Raw genomic sequence first — 16,736 nt, forward strand, 5'->3', positions numbered from 1 at the left:
CCCCACGCTTTTTTTACAATAAAATCATTTTCTCTTACACTATTTTTAATACACATTTATTTCCTATTTTTTAGTTGGATTTTGTATAAAAGCGTATTTTGTTAGTGTTTTTAAACTATTATTTATTTTTCATTATTTTGTTAAATTTCAATTTTTTCAATTTTTAATATTTAATCCTTAATAAGTATACCAAATTTCAAGTTAATCCGAAGTTTTGAAGGGGTTCAAAATCATGTTCAAAGATTCCGTTACATACATACATACGTCTGAAGCTAATAAAAACGTATTAAAATATCCCAGCACTTACCTCAATGCGCACTCATCGACGTCAGTTTCGCACAGGGTCCCCGTGAAGGTGGGCGGACACTCGCAGGTGTAAGAGTTAATACCGTCGATACAGCTCGCTCCGTTCTGGCACAAATGTCCGGGGCAATCGTCGATGTCAATCTCGCAGTTCTGGCCGCGGTATCCTGGGACAGAAAAAAAAACGTGAATGCAATACCAGGTTTTTATTGCTTTTGATAGAACGATAGACCGTTAGACAATAGACACCTCAACGTTAATAGCGCAATGATATTCTAAAAACCATTTGGCTTTTAGTTGGTTGTTTTTAGCTTAAATTGGAAAGCTATTTATTTTTTTGCACAGACAAGACATACCTAAAAGTGTTATTTTATAGGCCCGGGCTGCCATCAAATAAATAACCAATCCAACTGAGTTGTAAACAACCAATATTTTCAACCGATACCAATCGGCAATACAATTTTATTCCCATACACTTTTAAAATTACAGACACTTGTTTTATATTATGTCACTAAAAAACAATGGCGCACTAAGCGTAAACAGGCGACTTACAGGAAAAGGAGAAAACAGTATTAACCAATTAAAAAGAAGAAAAAATACAGAAAAGGCCGCCTAGAGAAATGATAAACTGGCCAACTAATAATACACTGGAAAATTTCCAGAAATATTCCAGATATGGTTAAACCAAACAACCTGGAGCTAGATAACGTGGGATGACATCTACAGTTATAAACTTCTCTTCAACACAACTGTAATAAATCAAATAGGATTTAATCATGTTTTTTGCACGCTACATTTCAGTAGCATCTGTTCTGAGTTCGTTGATGGAGGGCAAAAAAAAATAATACGAGCATGTGAAAATAATTTTACTCATCTTATAATTATTATGACACGTAAAAAACACATCTAGGAATTGGTTCTCGACATGTGTTCGGTATTGAGTCATGAAGTTTCATCGTTCACGTCATAAAATTTGGTTGAGCATTTGTTACGTTTACCCTTGAAACCGCTTTTCGGCCCAAAAAAAGAGGTAAAATTATCGTAAACATTTTTACTATTTCATTTCTGAAACTTATATTTGAATACAATGAAATTGCCTTTTCTGCTTGTCCTGTTATTTCTACTATTTCGGAATGGCAGAATATTTAAGCATGTTGAAGTTCGTTACGATTCTCAGAATTATCATCAACTGCTATTTGGAAAATGGGAATGACAAAGTTGGATACAAATTACTAAGAATTACTATCGTAGTTCAGCTATTTAATACTATATAGGGAGTAGTGGGCTTTAAGAGTAGTGGTAAGAGATCACAAGCCAGTATTTTGTGATAAGACCCTATAGATAGATAGATAGATAGATAAAACTATTATGAAGATCTGGTCACACAGACTCTAAAAGTTACCATAAAAAGTGTACGAAACAATAAAACAGACACTTTGAAATTATCAAAATTATGCAAACACAGCCACAATGTAAGCTTGTGTACCGATTAGCGTATGAAGTAACCTGATTAACTTCATTAGTTGAAGGAACGGTTCCCACGGCCACATGTGTTATGTGTTAAGATAAAAATTAACAACTGAACGGTTTTAAATCCTTCGACGCCTCTTTTGCGCTGTTTTATAAATAAACGAAGTAGCAAATGCGATGTGGATCGGAGCTTTGACGGATCCTTTGTGAGAGGGGGAGACGAATGATCCGGCAATATTGTTTTATGTGTGAAAACGAACCAGCTGATCAAATCGGAACCAGAATTGGAATTGGTTTGGTTTTCAACTGACTATTTAAAATCGAAATCGATAAAGTTACTAATGATATTAATGGATGATGATATCAGCAACCGCCAGACCATATCTGCCACCGTCACCCGAAACATGTCCTGTCCGATCCCCAGGATTCACTCTCGGTGCTTTTAGGCTCCTCAAGCACCGGTCATCGTCCGGTGTCAGAGTTCGACGAGGGAACTAACCCATAAACACAACGCTCTGAGTTTTTTCCGGATGTTCTCAACGGGTCGCGATTCCGATCCGGTGGTAAAATCCGGTGGTAGATTTTGCGAAGCACTGCTCTTTCTAGGGCTAGTGTTAGCAAATTCTTTCAGGTTGAGCCTTTGAGCTCACGTACCAGTCCAGCCGTAGCTGAAATAGCCCCTTAGGCTACCAGAGAATAAGTTGAAAAAAAAGTAACAACAATGGTGTGATAATGCAAATTTAAATATTAATCTTGGAAATTATTGATGAAAAAACCTAAAATATTTATAATATTATAATATTGTTTAGAGAAGAAAATAGACGGTGAATTAGATATGAATGAAGAACTTAAGAACTTATCAAAATTCATTCTACTACATTCTTAATATTTTATGATCCAAAACTCACGATACTACTTCTTAATTAACGTTTACAAGATTAACAATTTACGGCGAAAGAATAAAGCCCATTGATTTTATTAGTAAAAATGTCGTCGAATTGCTTAATCGGTCGTTATATCAGAAATTTAACGGCTCTTTTAGAATTCATGGCGACATTATTTCAAACAAAATGAAGAAAGAACTGTTTTTATTTGATGCAGACGCCAATAAAAGTTAGATGCGTGGCGTGGAATTCCTTGAATATTCTTATCATGTGTATGCTGTAAATCAATATATTATTACGTGAAGCAAAAACTTTGTATCCCTTTTTACGAAAATTGCGCGGACGGAGGAGTATGAAATTTTCCACACTTATAGAGAATATAGAGAAGAAGTGCACAATGATAATTTTTTTTTTAAATAATGCATAAAAGATACATTAAATCAATAAAGAAAACATTACACACACTACATACCATGTATTTGACGCACACACGCATGCATACTATTTATTGTCAAACTTTTGTTCTTGACGTCTGTTGTCAAATTGAGAATAGATTAAATATTGTTTGTCTTTGTTAATATTTTTTATAGTGTAGTCTTGGCGAAATTTGTGATTATAGAAGTATAAAATATAGCGACCCGCCCTCGCTTCGCTTCGGAAACATTAAAACACACATGAAACCAAAAAAAAAAAAATTAAATTTTTTTTTTAAAAAGTAGCCTATGTTCTTCAGGGACAATGTCGGCTTCTAATGGAAAAAGAATTTTTCAAATCGGTCCAGTAGTTTCGGAGCCTATTCGAAACAAACAAACAAACAAATCTTTCCTCTTTATAATATTAGTATAGATATAGATATTAGTATAGACAATCATAATAGTGTACAAACTTACAATTCCAATTAATTATAGTCGAATTCGCGACTACTGCGGGACCTCTAGTATAATATAAAATGGCAAATTTTGGCGTAAACTTGTCATTTGACTTGTTGAAAATTTTACTTATTCTCGTATACAAAAACGAACTACGAAACACAAGTCAATTTAGTCGTTTAATTTTTAAACTGAAATAGATAAAAAACTAAACCCTCTCAAAATAGTGGACACAATGAAAACATGACGAACAAACAAGCTATACAAACTCATAATGAGTCACATTGATTCATGTACACACATACCGAATAGTACGAAGCACATTTAGAATTTAAATTCATAATGATATTACGACATCTATCGAATATGTGATCATATATGTACGTTCCCATAGTAATATTTGAAAACGAGAATGAACAGATTAAATGCTCCATCAATATTTTCTGATATGAAGAATAATTTCTATTACTTGCATGTCACTTTGGAAAAATCTGACCCGACCCAAAGACGCCGTTGCAACAAATGTATTCATACATTATGAGTTACAGTAGAATCAAAACGATACGGCTACGAGTCCCGTGTCATGCGAAGAACAATTCAAGTATCTATTGATTTTATTTCACCATAAATCGACGGTTTTATTATCATGGTCGATTTATTTATTTGATATTTTGATAGTTCGACCTCATGTCTCAATGATTACGTTGAGGTGACCATAGAATCACATTTCATGTATGTACATACCATATTACATTACGTATCATAAATTGCTTTTTTTACGTATCGTTTTTGAGAAATTCAATATAAATGAAACTCAATATCCTATGAAAATTCAACAGAATCATTAACTGCATAAAAATGAATGCATTACTCATCGTAACTAAGACTGAAAAAATATTAGTCTCACTCCTAAAGCTATTTTAATAGGCTATAAATACAACAGTGTTAATTACGTTACGTTTCCCACACTATACCGTGTACCACTTGCCGTGACGTCAAATAACAAGTTAATTTTAAGTGTTCGAACATTCAAAAGCTCCCCTTCAGCCTATGAACTGAAAACATTTGGTCACTCATTCAATTTGGCATGTGTGAGTAGTTAGATTCTGTGACTCAGAACACGTAAAGGTCGGTGACTGTATGATGATTTTTTATCTTGTAGCTTCCGATTTTAAAAGGGCTCTCTTAATACACATTTATATCTCGAAATATCCTTGTAGTAAATACTATATGGCGTGTGACGTATTCAATGAGATATATCCTAAATACTACTGTAGATCGTTTTTTTTCTACCTATTCTGATAGCGCTGAGAGGCTGTTTCAGCTTCTCCTTGACGTGTAGGTGAGCACACGGGGCTCAAATTGGGATTGTAGCTAACACTGGCCCTGGCAAGAGCAGTGTTTCAGAATCTACCACCGGATTAGAAACGCGACCCACTGAGAAAATCTGGCGAGAAACTCAGTGGGCTGTGTCTATGGGTTAATTTACTGGTCGAGCCCTTCGTCGCAATGCGACGGGTTCGGCGAGGACGGCGACCGGTGCTTGAGGTACCTAAAAGCACCGTTAATGGAACGGGAGGATCCGTAATGACGTGTTTACGGCGACGACAACTGCTTACCATTCGGTCTACAGGATCGGGTATGAATCCTTAGTATATAGACTTTCCCCTAAAAATTTTGATGTGCATATGCGATTTTAATGAATAAAGGTTTGACAGTAGAAAAATGCTTGAAATTTATGTTTTTACCTAAAAACAAGAAGACGTACTTACGGAAGATGTCACAAATTATGGCGAGTGGTTATTATAAGAATTTAAATGGTAAAATCAAAATTGGAATTAAGCGAAATCCAAGCTAAAGCTCGAGTTAAACAACGACCAACGTAGATGACACAGAAACATAATGGCTAATCTAACAATTTCCCACAAAACTTTCAATTCATACTCTCATTCCCACTGATTACAACAGGTACGAAGTTTTGCAACAAACATAATGAGTCTAATGAATCCTAGACGCGGTGCAAAGAGAACTAAAGAAAAATTATGACGTAACACATTTCGTCATACAGGTAAGAGCGAATTATTTTAAGTGTTTCATTTTTTTAAATGTGTGTGAATCTTTATTGTTTACACGCGAAGCTCTTGTGAATTCGTATCATTATTTTGGTCGGTACTAATTTACGGTTGTGAGTTATGAATTGTTTTGACCTATTCATGACAGTAGGTTGAACAACGTGTTGCGTGAAAGTCTTCATGTAGATATTCATCTAGAATTCGAATTATTTTTGATTCACGAAAATTATAAACGGATTTTAATAATTCAATGAGCACAGACTCGGGTCTTGCAGAGAGAACAATTTTTTTTTATTGCCCTTGTGGTTGATCGCACAGGCAGACTGGAGCTCAGCGGTACACTTAATTTAGAAGTAACGGACAACTTTGTTTACCTGGGCTCCAACATCAGCAACAATGGCTCTTGTGAACCGGAAATTCGCAGACGGATTGGGATGGCAAAAGGTGCCATGTCTCAGCTGGACAAAATATGGAAGGACAAAAATATCTCTATGAACACCAAGAGCAACCTAGTCCGCACACTAGTGTTTTCAATATTCATATACGGAGCAGAGACATGGACTATAAAGAAAGCTGACCGCAATCGGATTGATGCCTTCGAAATGTGGTGCTGGAGGAGGATGTTGGGTATTCCCTGGACCGCACGCCGCACCAATTTATCCATCCTAGCTCAGTTGAAGATCCGGACTAGACTCTCCACCATTTGCATGCGAAGGATTCTTGAATACTTTGGCCACATCGCAAGGAAAGACAGTGACAACTTAGAGAAATTGATGGTCACTGGAAAGGTCGAGGGCAAGCGACCAAGAGGCAGGAACCCGACCCGTTGGACAGACCAGATTCGTGCAGCCCTGGATACCACAGTGCACGATACTCTGCACTCAGCTGCAGATAGGAACAGATGGCGGTGCACTATAAAAAAACAATCTGTTTCAAGGCCATGACCACGACCCTCAGTAATGAGGAAACCGACGCAAGGAGGAGGAGAGGGCAGACGAACATACGGCCCACCTGATGGTGAGAGGTTACCGTCGCCCATGGACTTCAGCAATGCCAGGGGCAGAGCCAAGCCGCTGCCTACCTAATTACATTATTACAAAAAAAGATGGCTTTCAAATCAAACGGATATTCATGCGGCCGAGAGCGCTAGCGTTACTTGCCACAAACATTGATTATTTATCAGTACTTGAACAATTTTATTGCAATGTTGATTCAGCCATAAATATCACAAGACCCGCGGGCTGCGACTTTCGAACTGGATAGTCGTGGTCGCCTTAGGGCATGGTCGACTTTCTGAACTGCGACTGTGAAATAAATCAGACACGCAACGTTACTGAATTCATTGCCTACATAAATGTGGACTCTGAGAAGATAATTCCAGCACGGACCGCGAAATGTTGATGAAAATCTACATACCGTTTCAATTTTAAGAGCTTTGTTAAGTGCTTTAAGCGTAATCGCCAAATTAAATTATTTTTAATTATTATTATGTTTTTGCCTAAAGAAGAACAAAGATGAAACTTAATTTTGACTTTCAATCTATGATAAATCAACACCTATTGTTTTTTTAATTCTTCGGTGTGAATTTTAAACGAACAAGTTTGTTTTCTCTGTCTTGGTATTTAATATCTACAAATGCATATATTTAATAGTAAATAGGTATGAATCTCTAATTTCACACAGTACAGGGAATCTTACTTTGGGCTCAGAGAAACGTGTGTGATTTGTTATTAGAAAAATAAAAAAAAAACAATTTTCTGGCTTTGGCTAACATTATCGTAAAGCTAAATAAACGTTAAGATTACTTTAATGCAATTTCTTGTTAAGTATCTGGTATTATTTTCAATCTGGTATCCGTTCTCGCAGATTTATAACAGTGAGAAAACTTCTAATGCCATAACTACATGCTAATTTACTTGTAGATATACTGTAAGAATATTTGTTATGAAATCTCAATAAATGCATTAAGCCTGTTAAATTTCAAGTCCTCGTCGCGCCCCAACTCTGCCATTCTAAATTGAAAGTGAGATATGATAAAAACAATTTATTTTAAAAACGATATATCAAATAAATTTAACGGATGAGATGAAGATTGCGGTTAAATAATAAATAATGGTAATAAGTAAATTGAAGACTACATTACATAAGTCATAACTGTAGCGCTCTGTAAAAACTGAACTGTCCTCAGTGACCATATAGTGGAAACCAAAAAAAAGATGGCGCAGGATTGTGGCAGCCGAGAATTCTTGATTGTAAATTACACATCCCTGGGGCACCAAAAAAGGGTTCTCCGCAGGCTCCGTACCATATGTAGCGAATCAACTCGTTGAATTAATCACTTACCGAGACACGATTAGATTCATGTAATGGAATACTTATGTGAGCTTGCTGAGATATTTAGATACTAAAATATTTTAGCAGCAAACTCATAGAAGACTTATGCTGTAAATGTTACTGAACATCATGGCGGTAATCGATTCGTATAAATTCCTTAACACTTATGTATACTTATTCTGGCCATAAATACTGTTACAATTAAAAGTAAACAAAATATTACATTTGAATTTGGAATCTGTCATTTTTATATGATTCCTCATTGAGTTTTCTCATTTTGGCGCCAATACATTGTACAATATTTTGCGATGTTAAAATGGAGTGGGGTGATAAAGAGAACCGAATCGCTGTGATTGCATTACACAAAGTAGTATGGAGCCAAATGCAATTTTTAAAACTCTCCATACGCTTGGTATTAGTAAAATGTTTGTGTACCGGGCTATTAATAGGTGCAATGAGACTTCCTCTGTTTGTGACAGAAAAAGATTCGGCCGTCCACGTAGTGTTCGTACGAAAAATGTGGTCAAAGCAGTAAGGGAAAGAATTCGAAGAAATCCTGTCCGAAAGCAAAAGATTTTATCTCGGGAGATGAAGATAGCACCTAGAACCATGTCGCGTATTTTAAAAGATGACTTAGGACTTGCAGCCTATAAGAGACGTAATAGTCATTTCTTAACTGATAATTTAAAAGAGAATAGGGTGGTAAAATCGAAACAACTACTGAAGCGGTACGCAAAGGGAGGTCATAGAAAAAAATTGTTTACGGATGAGAAATTTTTTACAATTGAGCAACATTTTAACAAACAAAATGACCGTATTTATGCTCAAAGCTCTAAGGAAGCTTCCCAATTAGTCGACAGAGTGCAACGTGGGCACTATCCGACTTCAGTGATGGTTTGGGTTTGATGGGGTATTAGCTATGAAGGAGTGACTGAGCCATACTTTTGTGAAAAAGGTATCAAAACATCGGCACAAATGTATCAAGATATCATTCTTGAGAAGGTAGTAAAGCCCCTTAACAACACCATGTTCAATAATCAAGAATGGCCCTTCCAGCAAGACTCGGCGCCAGGTCATAAAGCTCGGTCTACGCAGTCTTGGTTGGAAACGAACGTTTCGGACTTCATCAGAGCTGAAGACTGGCCGTCGTCTAGTCCCGATCTTAATCCGCTGGATTATGATTTATGGTCAGTTTTAGAGAGTACGGCTTGCTCTAAACGCTCTAAGCGCATAATTTGGAGTCCCTAAAACAATCCGTACGATTGGCAGTGAAAAATTTTCGCATGGAAAGATTGCGTGCTTCTCTATTGATAACTGGCCTCAACGTTTAAAGGACTGTATTGCAGCCCATGGAGACCACTTCGAATAAGCTTTTTATATTTTAAATTGTTTTATATTTATGTATTAAACTAACCCACTGTAAAAGTAATAAATGTTATTTGCCATAGAATTTTTTTGTTTTCCTTTGTAACAGTATTTATGGCCATACTAAGTATATCAAGCAAACTGTTTAAAAGCTTGAACTTCGTATGGCTTTTTAAGTACAGACCAAAGATGATCTTTTTGTATTGCCTGGAATATCAGTAATGGCCTTTACACGATGGATTCTATACTTTCAAACCTTCAAACTGAGAATTAAAAAAATAATAAAAAAAGTCAAACTCACCTGGCGGACAATCACATTCGTATCGGAGTTGATCCAACGGCGTGCACCTTCCATCATGAAGACAGGGAGACGGCTCACAAGGAACATACTCCGCATCACAGTCTCTTCCCGTATACCCAGGTTCACAAACGCACGTATACGAGCCGTGGGTGTTGAAGCATCTGCCGTGGTGACATGGACCAGAGCCGCTAGAGCATTCGACAACGTCTTCCGTGCATCGAGAGCCAGTAAAGCCAGGTGGACAGACGCAGGAGTAGCCGGCGGCGGTAGTGTTATCAGCTACACAGCGTCCTCCGTTACGGCATGGCTGAGACGCACAATGGTCTTCGTGCGAGCATTCGACACCTGTGGAAGATATTGTAGTGTTTATTAGTAACGTAATCAAACTACTCCACAAGCAAGCAAGCAAGTTTGAATAAGAATTATAATGGTTCTTAAATGACGAGAAAATATTGTAGACAGTCTCGTCATAAATGCGCTTTCTATAGTCTCGTCAATCAATTCTAAAAAATTGACAAAAATAAAAAGTATTTCATTTCATTCAAGTAGTCGTTTTCAAATGGTTTCTCCTCAAGCTTTAGCGTCGATTCGGAATGTAGGTTCACCGTTAAGATCATCAGAACGCATTTCACCAAATACTTCAGATATTCCAATGCGAAACCGTATATCATTTTCAAAATCATCCACCTGCTGCCATCGTTAATGATTATTTATTACTGCATTTAAAATTTTATCTAAAATCAAGTTTTTAAAAGACTATAATATTAATTTATTTAATTGGACATTTTAATATTAGCTAACTTTCCTCTCAAGAACAAGAACATCTTCGTAAAATAGATTTGGCACAATTTAATTAAACTAATTTGTAGCATATTTTATACCAACTTGGCTGGATTCATCAATAAGGGCCAACAAAATCTGCGAAGAACTCTAAATTATCTCACTGTAAATTCCCTTCGTTTTCCAAGTTAAAATTAATTCTACAAATACTTATTACTTTTAAAACCGGTTTTGAAAGTAATCGGGAATATTTCTGATGACATGATCAAGATTATTCAACGCCGGTCATGAAAAATTAACGAGCACGCATATGCCCTGAATTAATTTTGCAAAAACACTTTCGTATCATCATGTATGTTAATAAATGTATACTTAGGGATTTTTAATGAAAACGTAAATAATTTTAACTAACGAATTAAAGGCGATCGATGCAGTTGACAACGTTTAAAGCAGCCGGTCACCAATTTAATTGGTTCGCTCATATGACTAATCAACTTGACGTAACGATAAGGAATTCAGTTTTGATTGGCCGAAACAAGCTCAATTGCTGTTGTAATGGTACATTTCAATTAGATGCAAGCTTAAAGACGAATAATGTAAAATTCTCAAATGCTTTTTCCGGAGTGAGAGAAAATTTCTCTTTTTTGTTGATTTGGTTGTTCGAGCTTCCGAAACTAAGCTTGGAAATAGCAAAGGAGGTAAATGCGTTCCATTGATATGTCTAACAACCAAACAACTAACCGCTAAACAATTTCGGAATATGAGCAAAGCAAAAGATGTGTTATTTTTTTAGTCGCCAGTTCGATATAACCAACGAAGAAATCAGTACAAAATGTTTACTTAACAAAACATAAATTGCTTCTTTCTATCAAACATTGCCTTCTGGTTTGAAGAGCGAGATAATCGTTATTTTAATGCTGCCCAGACTTCGAGTTAATGACCAAAACTGGATCTCTCTGAAGTCTCTGGGCTGCACCAGTATAAGGTAACCCATTGAAAAAAAAGACATTAAGAAAACCAAACCGGAACATTCACGCATCAATTTGCAAAATTACACGGATGCTGGAGACACGAAAATATAATAAGCGTCACTTTATCTGGTATCTGCCGGTATACCGATACTTGCCTTTCTATTAACTTTCACATACACGCTAATGGATAATTATTGTTAAAACAGCATCACATTATGGTTTGTTATTCAATTATTTTCGGAAATCGCAAAATTCGTGTGAACTTAGTATGTGGTAATTATGAATCATGATTTTCTAGAAATAATTTGAAATTACTCGTATATGTATGTGTTGTGATGTAATTGCAACACTTTTAATGATAACTAGTGTTCTATCATTGATCGAAATTGGACTTTAATCTCTGATGCCTCCGGATTAAGACATATTTTATGAATTACAATATCTTTTATGTTTTATTACTATCATTTAAAAAAAAAGATGAAGAAAATCGGTAAGCACTATTTCCTACAGTTAATCAAAAGGGCTTCACGATTAATAACTGGAACTAAATAAGTTATTTCAAAATTTTAAATTAACTTATATTGCAACTAATATTTATTATAGATCTTTATGTGGAATTTTCAAGAGACACCATAGAATATTTTCTAGTACAAACGAAAATAAAAACACATGGTAGTACCACGATAAAGAAAGAATGAAAAGAATTAAGATAAAGGAATAATTTCGCAGAGTACTCGGTAATTTGAAGTGTTTCACAATCTTTATGAATAAACATCCAATAAAAATAGCCAGACTAATGGTAGCCCCAGTCAAATTAAGATGTTAAAACGTTGAGTAACACTAAACATGACTTGCCGAGTAAACTGCGTCGTAATTCCAATTATCCATCTACTTAACGACAAATCCAGCTAGGAACTTCCGTTCTATCGTCTCGTTCTTGAGTATCGAAATCCTGCACTACATGAAAAAGACGGCAATAAAAACCTAAGTACCTTTACAATATCTAGCGCCTCGTTTCCTTCTAATAAGCATCGTTAAAGGTTTTGCTCAGATTATGGTCAGTAATAAAATCCCAATACTTATATGTAGTAAATTATGATTTTCCTTGTTTCAACAGTGGGACTTAATAGAATTTTGAACATTTGCCTAGTTAAATGATCATACATATGTTCAAATATTAAAACGTATTTCATTTTCATTTAGTGTAATGTAACCAGCTACTCCATTTGTATGATTTTGGAACTACTCACTTTCTCTCTGTCATAACCTCATGGCACTATGACAGGAATTCTTCCTAAAGTACCAACAATTGTATGAAGCATGTAGTCCTAAAGCACCACCCTGTCTATTTTCGCCGCAGTAATTTATTCTGGTTTGAAGAGTGGGGTAGCCTATAGCCCTGACACTTAGACCTCATGTCTCAAGGTGGATGTCGGTATTCTCGTTGTTGATATTAAACTTTTCAATCAGAAACGATATGACGTTGCAAATATGCCTCATCCATATTACGACAGTTGAACAAAAATGTTGACACCGCCCCCGTTGCTTAGTTTTAAATATGAAACAAACAACATCATCAAATTTTATAACCCATGCTCTATCAGATAAAGCGTCACCTCGTTGGTTGGTTAATGATCCCAACTACTGAACAAAAGGTCAAATTCTTGATCAGACTGCGTACCTTTAAAAAAAAACTAGTCTTGACGTACATCTGTATGTTTTGCTCACACAAATTACAGGGGCAAATTGTGAAAAACCTAGTAGGATTCAGACACTCGTTCTTCGTGACTTGGGATCGTTTGCTCATTAGAGTGAACTTCCAAAAAATCCAAACATTTTCGAATCAAACAAGTAAATCAATGTCGTATCTCAAACTTGTCGTGGTGTTTTACGACTCTCTACGACATCTGAAAGACATGGACCATAAAAACTAACTGGCTATAAAAATTACAAATATCAACAACGCTGGACACTATTGGATTGGTACCATACTGGTACCTGGCACCTTGATTGATGAGTTTTTATTCTTAAGAAACGAAAAATAAATTTAGATTTTCAGTCAAGTTGATAAAAATCAAGTCATAAATTCATCACTTGGATTGTAACTTCAAATGTTTGCTTTTTTATTGCTAAAACTGGCTTGACGGGATAGATTGGGATCGTATAAGATTATTTACACTATCCTTTTTTGTTCATCAGGGTAGTCTTCTGCAGTAAGCACGCTGGACAGAGGCAAAACAAGGTATTAGTTTATTTTATTAATTTACTAGACTTTTATGAGTAAACGGACTGCTGTTAATGACAGTTTTTATTTCCATAAATGGACGGAGTTATTATTATATGGAACCAACTGATACAACAAAGTAATTGACACCGTCTACCTTGAGAAGTTGTTTCGTGACAAAAATAGGCAAAGCGCTTGGGATCAAGAAGTTGCTTACAAAACGCCACTATATAGGTCCGTATATCTTCCGGTTACACCGGAATTTTAAAACGCATCAGATGAGGTACCATCATAACTATAAAATATTTGTCAAAAAAAATTAACAACAAAAGAGAATGATACATGAACACATAAAATGCTAACAGCAATTAACTCTCTTTCAACTTTATCAAAGTAGAGAATACGTAACGGCTTTTAACTAACTACTTTCAAAGATACATAGATTTTATTATTCGATGAATCGAGACATTAATTGCACTAGTGTAAATCATTTGAGGTAACATTACTTAAGAACAGGTTGCGCCTTAAGCTATCGATCAGTTTCGCTTTTTGATGACCTCGTTTTGTTTAGATAACGGATATAACAGACTATATACATTTTTGGGGTGTCAAAAGTTTGGTTATTAATTTATGGGCATCTCGGTGAACAAGATATCGTATGTTGAATCAAAAATTATACGTAAATATATAGTAGAAATCTCTTAAGACTGGTAGAATGTTGCGCTTTTCCTAAATATTAAGTTAGTAAATTAATATGTTTCTTTTCTAATAGGGTAATAATAATTGTTTGTATTGAAAGAAATGAGTGAGGAAGGACGAAAACCGAGCTAAATGGTGTAAATTGTGGGAGGCGTATGTCTAGCAGTGGATGACTATGGATTCATGATGATGGAGATATGTATTCAAACAGATAGGCAAGAGATAAGGTCTATTAATTCATGTAAACTGTTGAGTTTTAGTACTCTCGCCAAATTAGCATAACCCTATGAATAAGAAAATAAAATTGCTTTAAGCCAGATTACTGACTAGGTGCATGATATCAACTCGTGTGGGCTCTAGAAGCTTAATTATCATCCTCTTATCTTCAATCTTCGTTGCCTATCCAAACAGAATCCTGATCAAGGCTTCTAAATTAACATACAACACAAATTCCTCTTATTTATAAATGTTGTGGTATAAGCCCAATCTGTAATTACGTTTTAATATCACTCAATAAGAGATTTAAAAGAATGAAGAATTATTTAAATATTTGAGACAGTGGTTATATTTATCTATACTAATATATAAATCTACAGTGGTTTTTACGGATGTTCCGTTATAACTACTGAACCATGCATCCGATTGACTTGAAACTTGGTATCCATGTAGAAAATACACATACTTAATGGATGGGCTAATATTTAAACGAGTGTTGGACTCCCTACACCAGATGCGGGGGCGTTAATGATGAGAATCTTTGTGGGGTGAGGAATAACAATGCTAATTTTAAATGCCCAGCGAAGCGGACGGGTACAGCTAGTTATGTAATAATTTTACACAGATCGAAGACATAATTAAAAGGTAAATTATCTAAATGGCAACAAGGAGGCAGCATTTATTGTCAGGTATACACATAGGTGTTACTATCGGGCCTATTTCGGCCGTGGAGCAGTTATATGAACCGGGCTGAACGGTGGAACAGCTTGTGTTATCTAGGACCTTCGATATCTACATTACACCAAATAGACCGTGAGCACGTTTACTGGCGGTAGGACCTCTTGTGAGTCCGCACGGGTAGGTACCACCACCCTGTCTATTTCTGCCGTGAAGCAATAATACGTTTTGGTTTGAAGGGTGGGGCAGCCGTTGTAACTATACTGAGACTTTAGAATTTATATCTCAAGGTGGGTGGCGCATTTACGTTGTAGATGTCTATGGGCTCCAGTAACCACACCAGGTGGGCTGTGAGCTCGTATACCTATCTAAGCAATAAAAAAAAAAGTTGTCCTATTTAGTGTGGTAATAAAAAGTGATATTAATTCGCAAAAATAATGTTCTACCAACTTAATAATTTTATTAAATACCTTTTGGTGAAATTAAACAAAGTTCTACGCCAAACGAAACTTATTATATTAGTTGAACGGTGCATAACTACAGAAAACTGGACCCGTAAAGCTGGGTCTTCGTAGTCCGGGCAACTTAAAAAGCTGTTGGATCTCAATTAAATCAATTATAAATTCTCAGGCTGAGCTCAAACCCGTTCCAAAGTAATCCCCATTAGGTTTTTCAAGCTGTTATGACATAGTCGAATTCCATCGTTGTCATTCAGATTTATAATGATTACAATATTGATAATCGCAAAGGCTAATGAGATATGAATTTTAAAAAAGTGAGATCACTGGAACTGGTAGAGATGTGTCCTTTGTTGGACAATCGTAACTATGCCGAATGTTATGATTTATTTAAATCTTAAAGGGACATTTGCAATAGGCTCAAAATGGCATGTGAGTGAGTATAGGGCTTTAAAAATATCTGTTTCTTTTTAGTTTGTTAATTTAGTTTATTATTATTCAAAAAGCTATGAGTACACTGGACGTATGGCGTATAAAGTCACGGATGCTTTAAAGCCAGGTCCCGCTCTTGATTAGTCGTAAAGTTCATGCTGCTTCACGTGTCTTTCTCTCTTCGGAGGCGCCGGAGTCCGACATTACTCCATCCGATCTCCATCGGCCGGGTATCCGAAAATATTTTTCTCAACAATAAAAAGTCCAAATCTTGTTACCTTTTGATTGAATGTTTCACGAGTAAGGCTGTTTCAGAAAACTCACGTAATGAAAAGGGATTTAAAACAGGACATACCTGTGTATCCAGGAGGGCAATCACACTCGTAGGTCTCAATAGAGGTGAGCCGACACGTGGCTCCATTAAGGCAAGGCGCAGAGTCGCATGCTGCTGGTACTCTGATCTCGCATAACGAAGCGCTGAACCCCAAGGGACAATCACAGGCGAAAGACGGGGGGCCGCCGCCTACTCCGGGTCTGACGCGACAAGTACCGCCATTCTGGCATCTCGAGCTCGACTCGCTATGACAAGGGTTCAGGTGTTGGCAGAATTCACCGGCGTATCTTGTGGTGCAGCTGAAACAAAAGACAATCATTTCAATTTCATTCAATTAAATTAACG

General features: G+C 36.2%; 1 protein-coding gene across 1 annotated transcript in view; it reads right to left on the bottom strand.

Annotated features, from left to right (window-relative positions):
• N (neurogenic locus Notch protein) overlaps positions 1–16,736 on the bottom strand; it is a 172,519-nt gene that overhangs the window by 51,256 nt on the left and 104,527 nt on the right. The window contains exons 3-5 of the mRNA XM_089733047.1: positions 16,413–16,690; positions 9,600–9,944; positions 308–470 (exon numbers count right to left, since the gene is read on the bottom strand). Coding sequence (XP_089589173.1) covers positions 308–470; positions 9,600–9,944; positions 16,413–16,690 — 786 coding nt within the window. The remainder of the gene's footprint in view (positions 1–307; positions 471–9,599; positions 9,945–16,412; positions 16,691–16,736) is intronic.

This window comes from Bombyx mandarina, chromosome 15 (genome assembly GCF_030267445.1).
Source record: "Bombyx mandarina strain Sakado chromosome 15, ASM3026744v2".
NCBI lineage: Eukaryota > Metazoa > Arthropoda > Insecta > Lepidoptera > Bombycidae > Bombyx > Bombyx mandarina.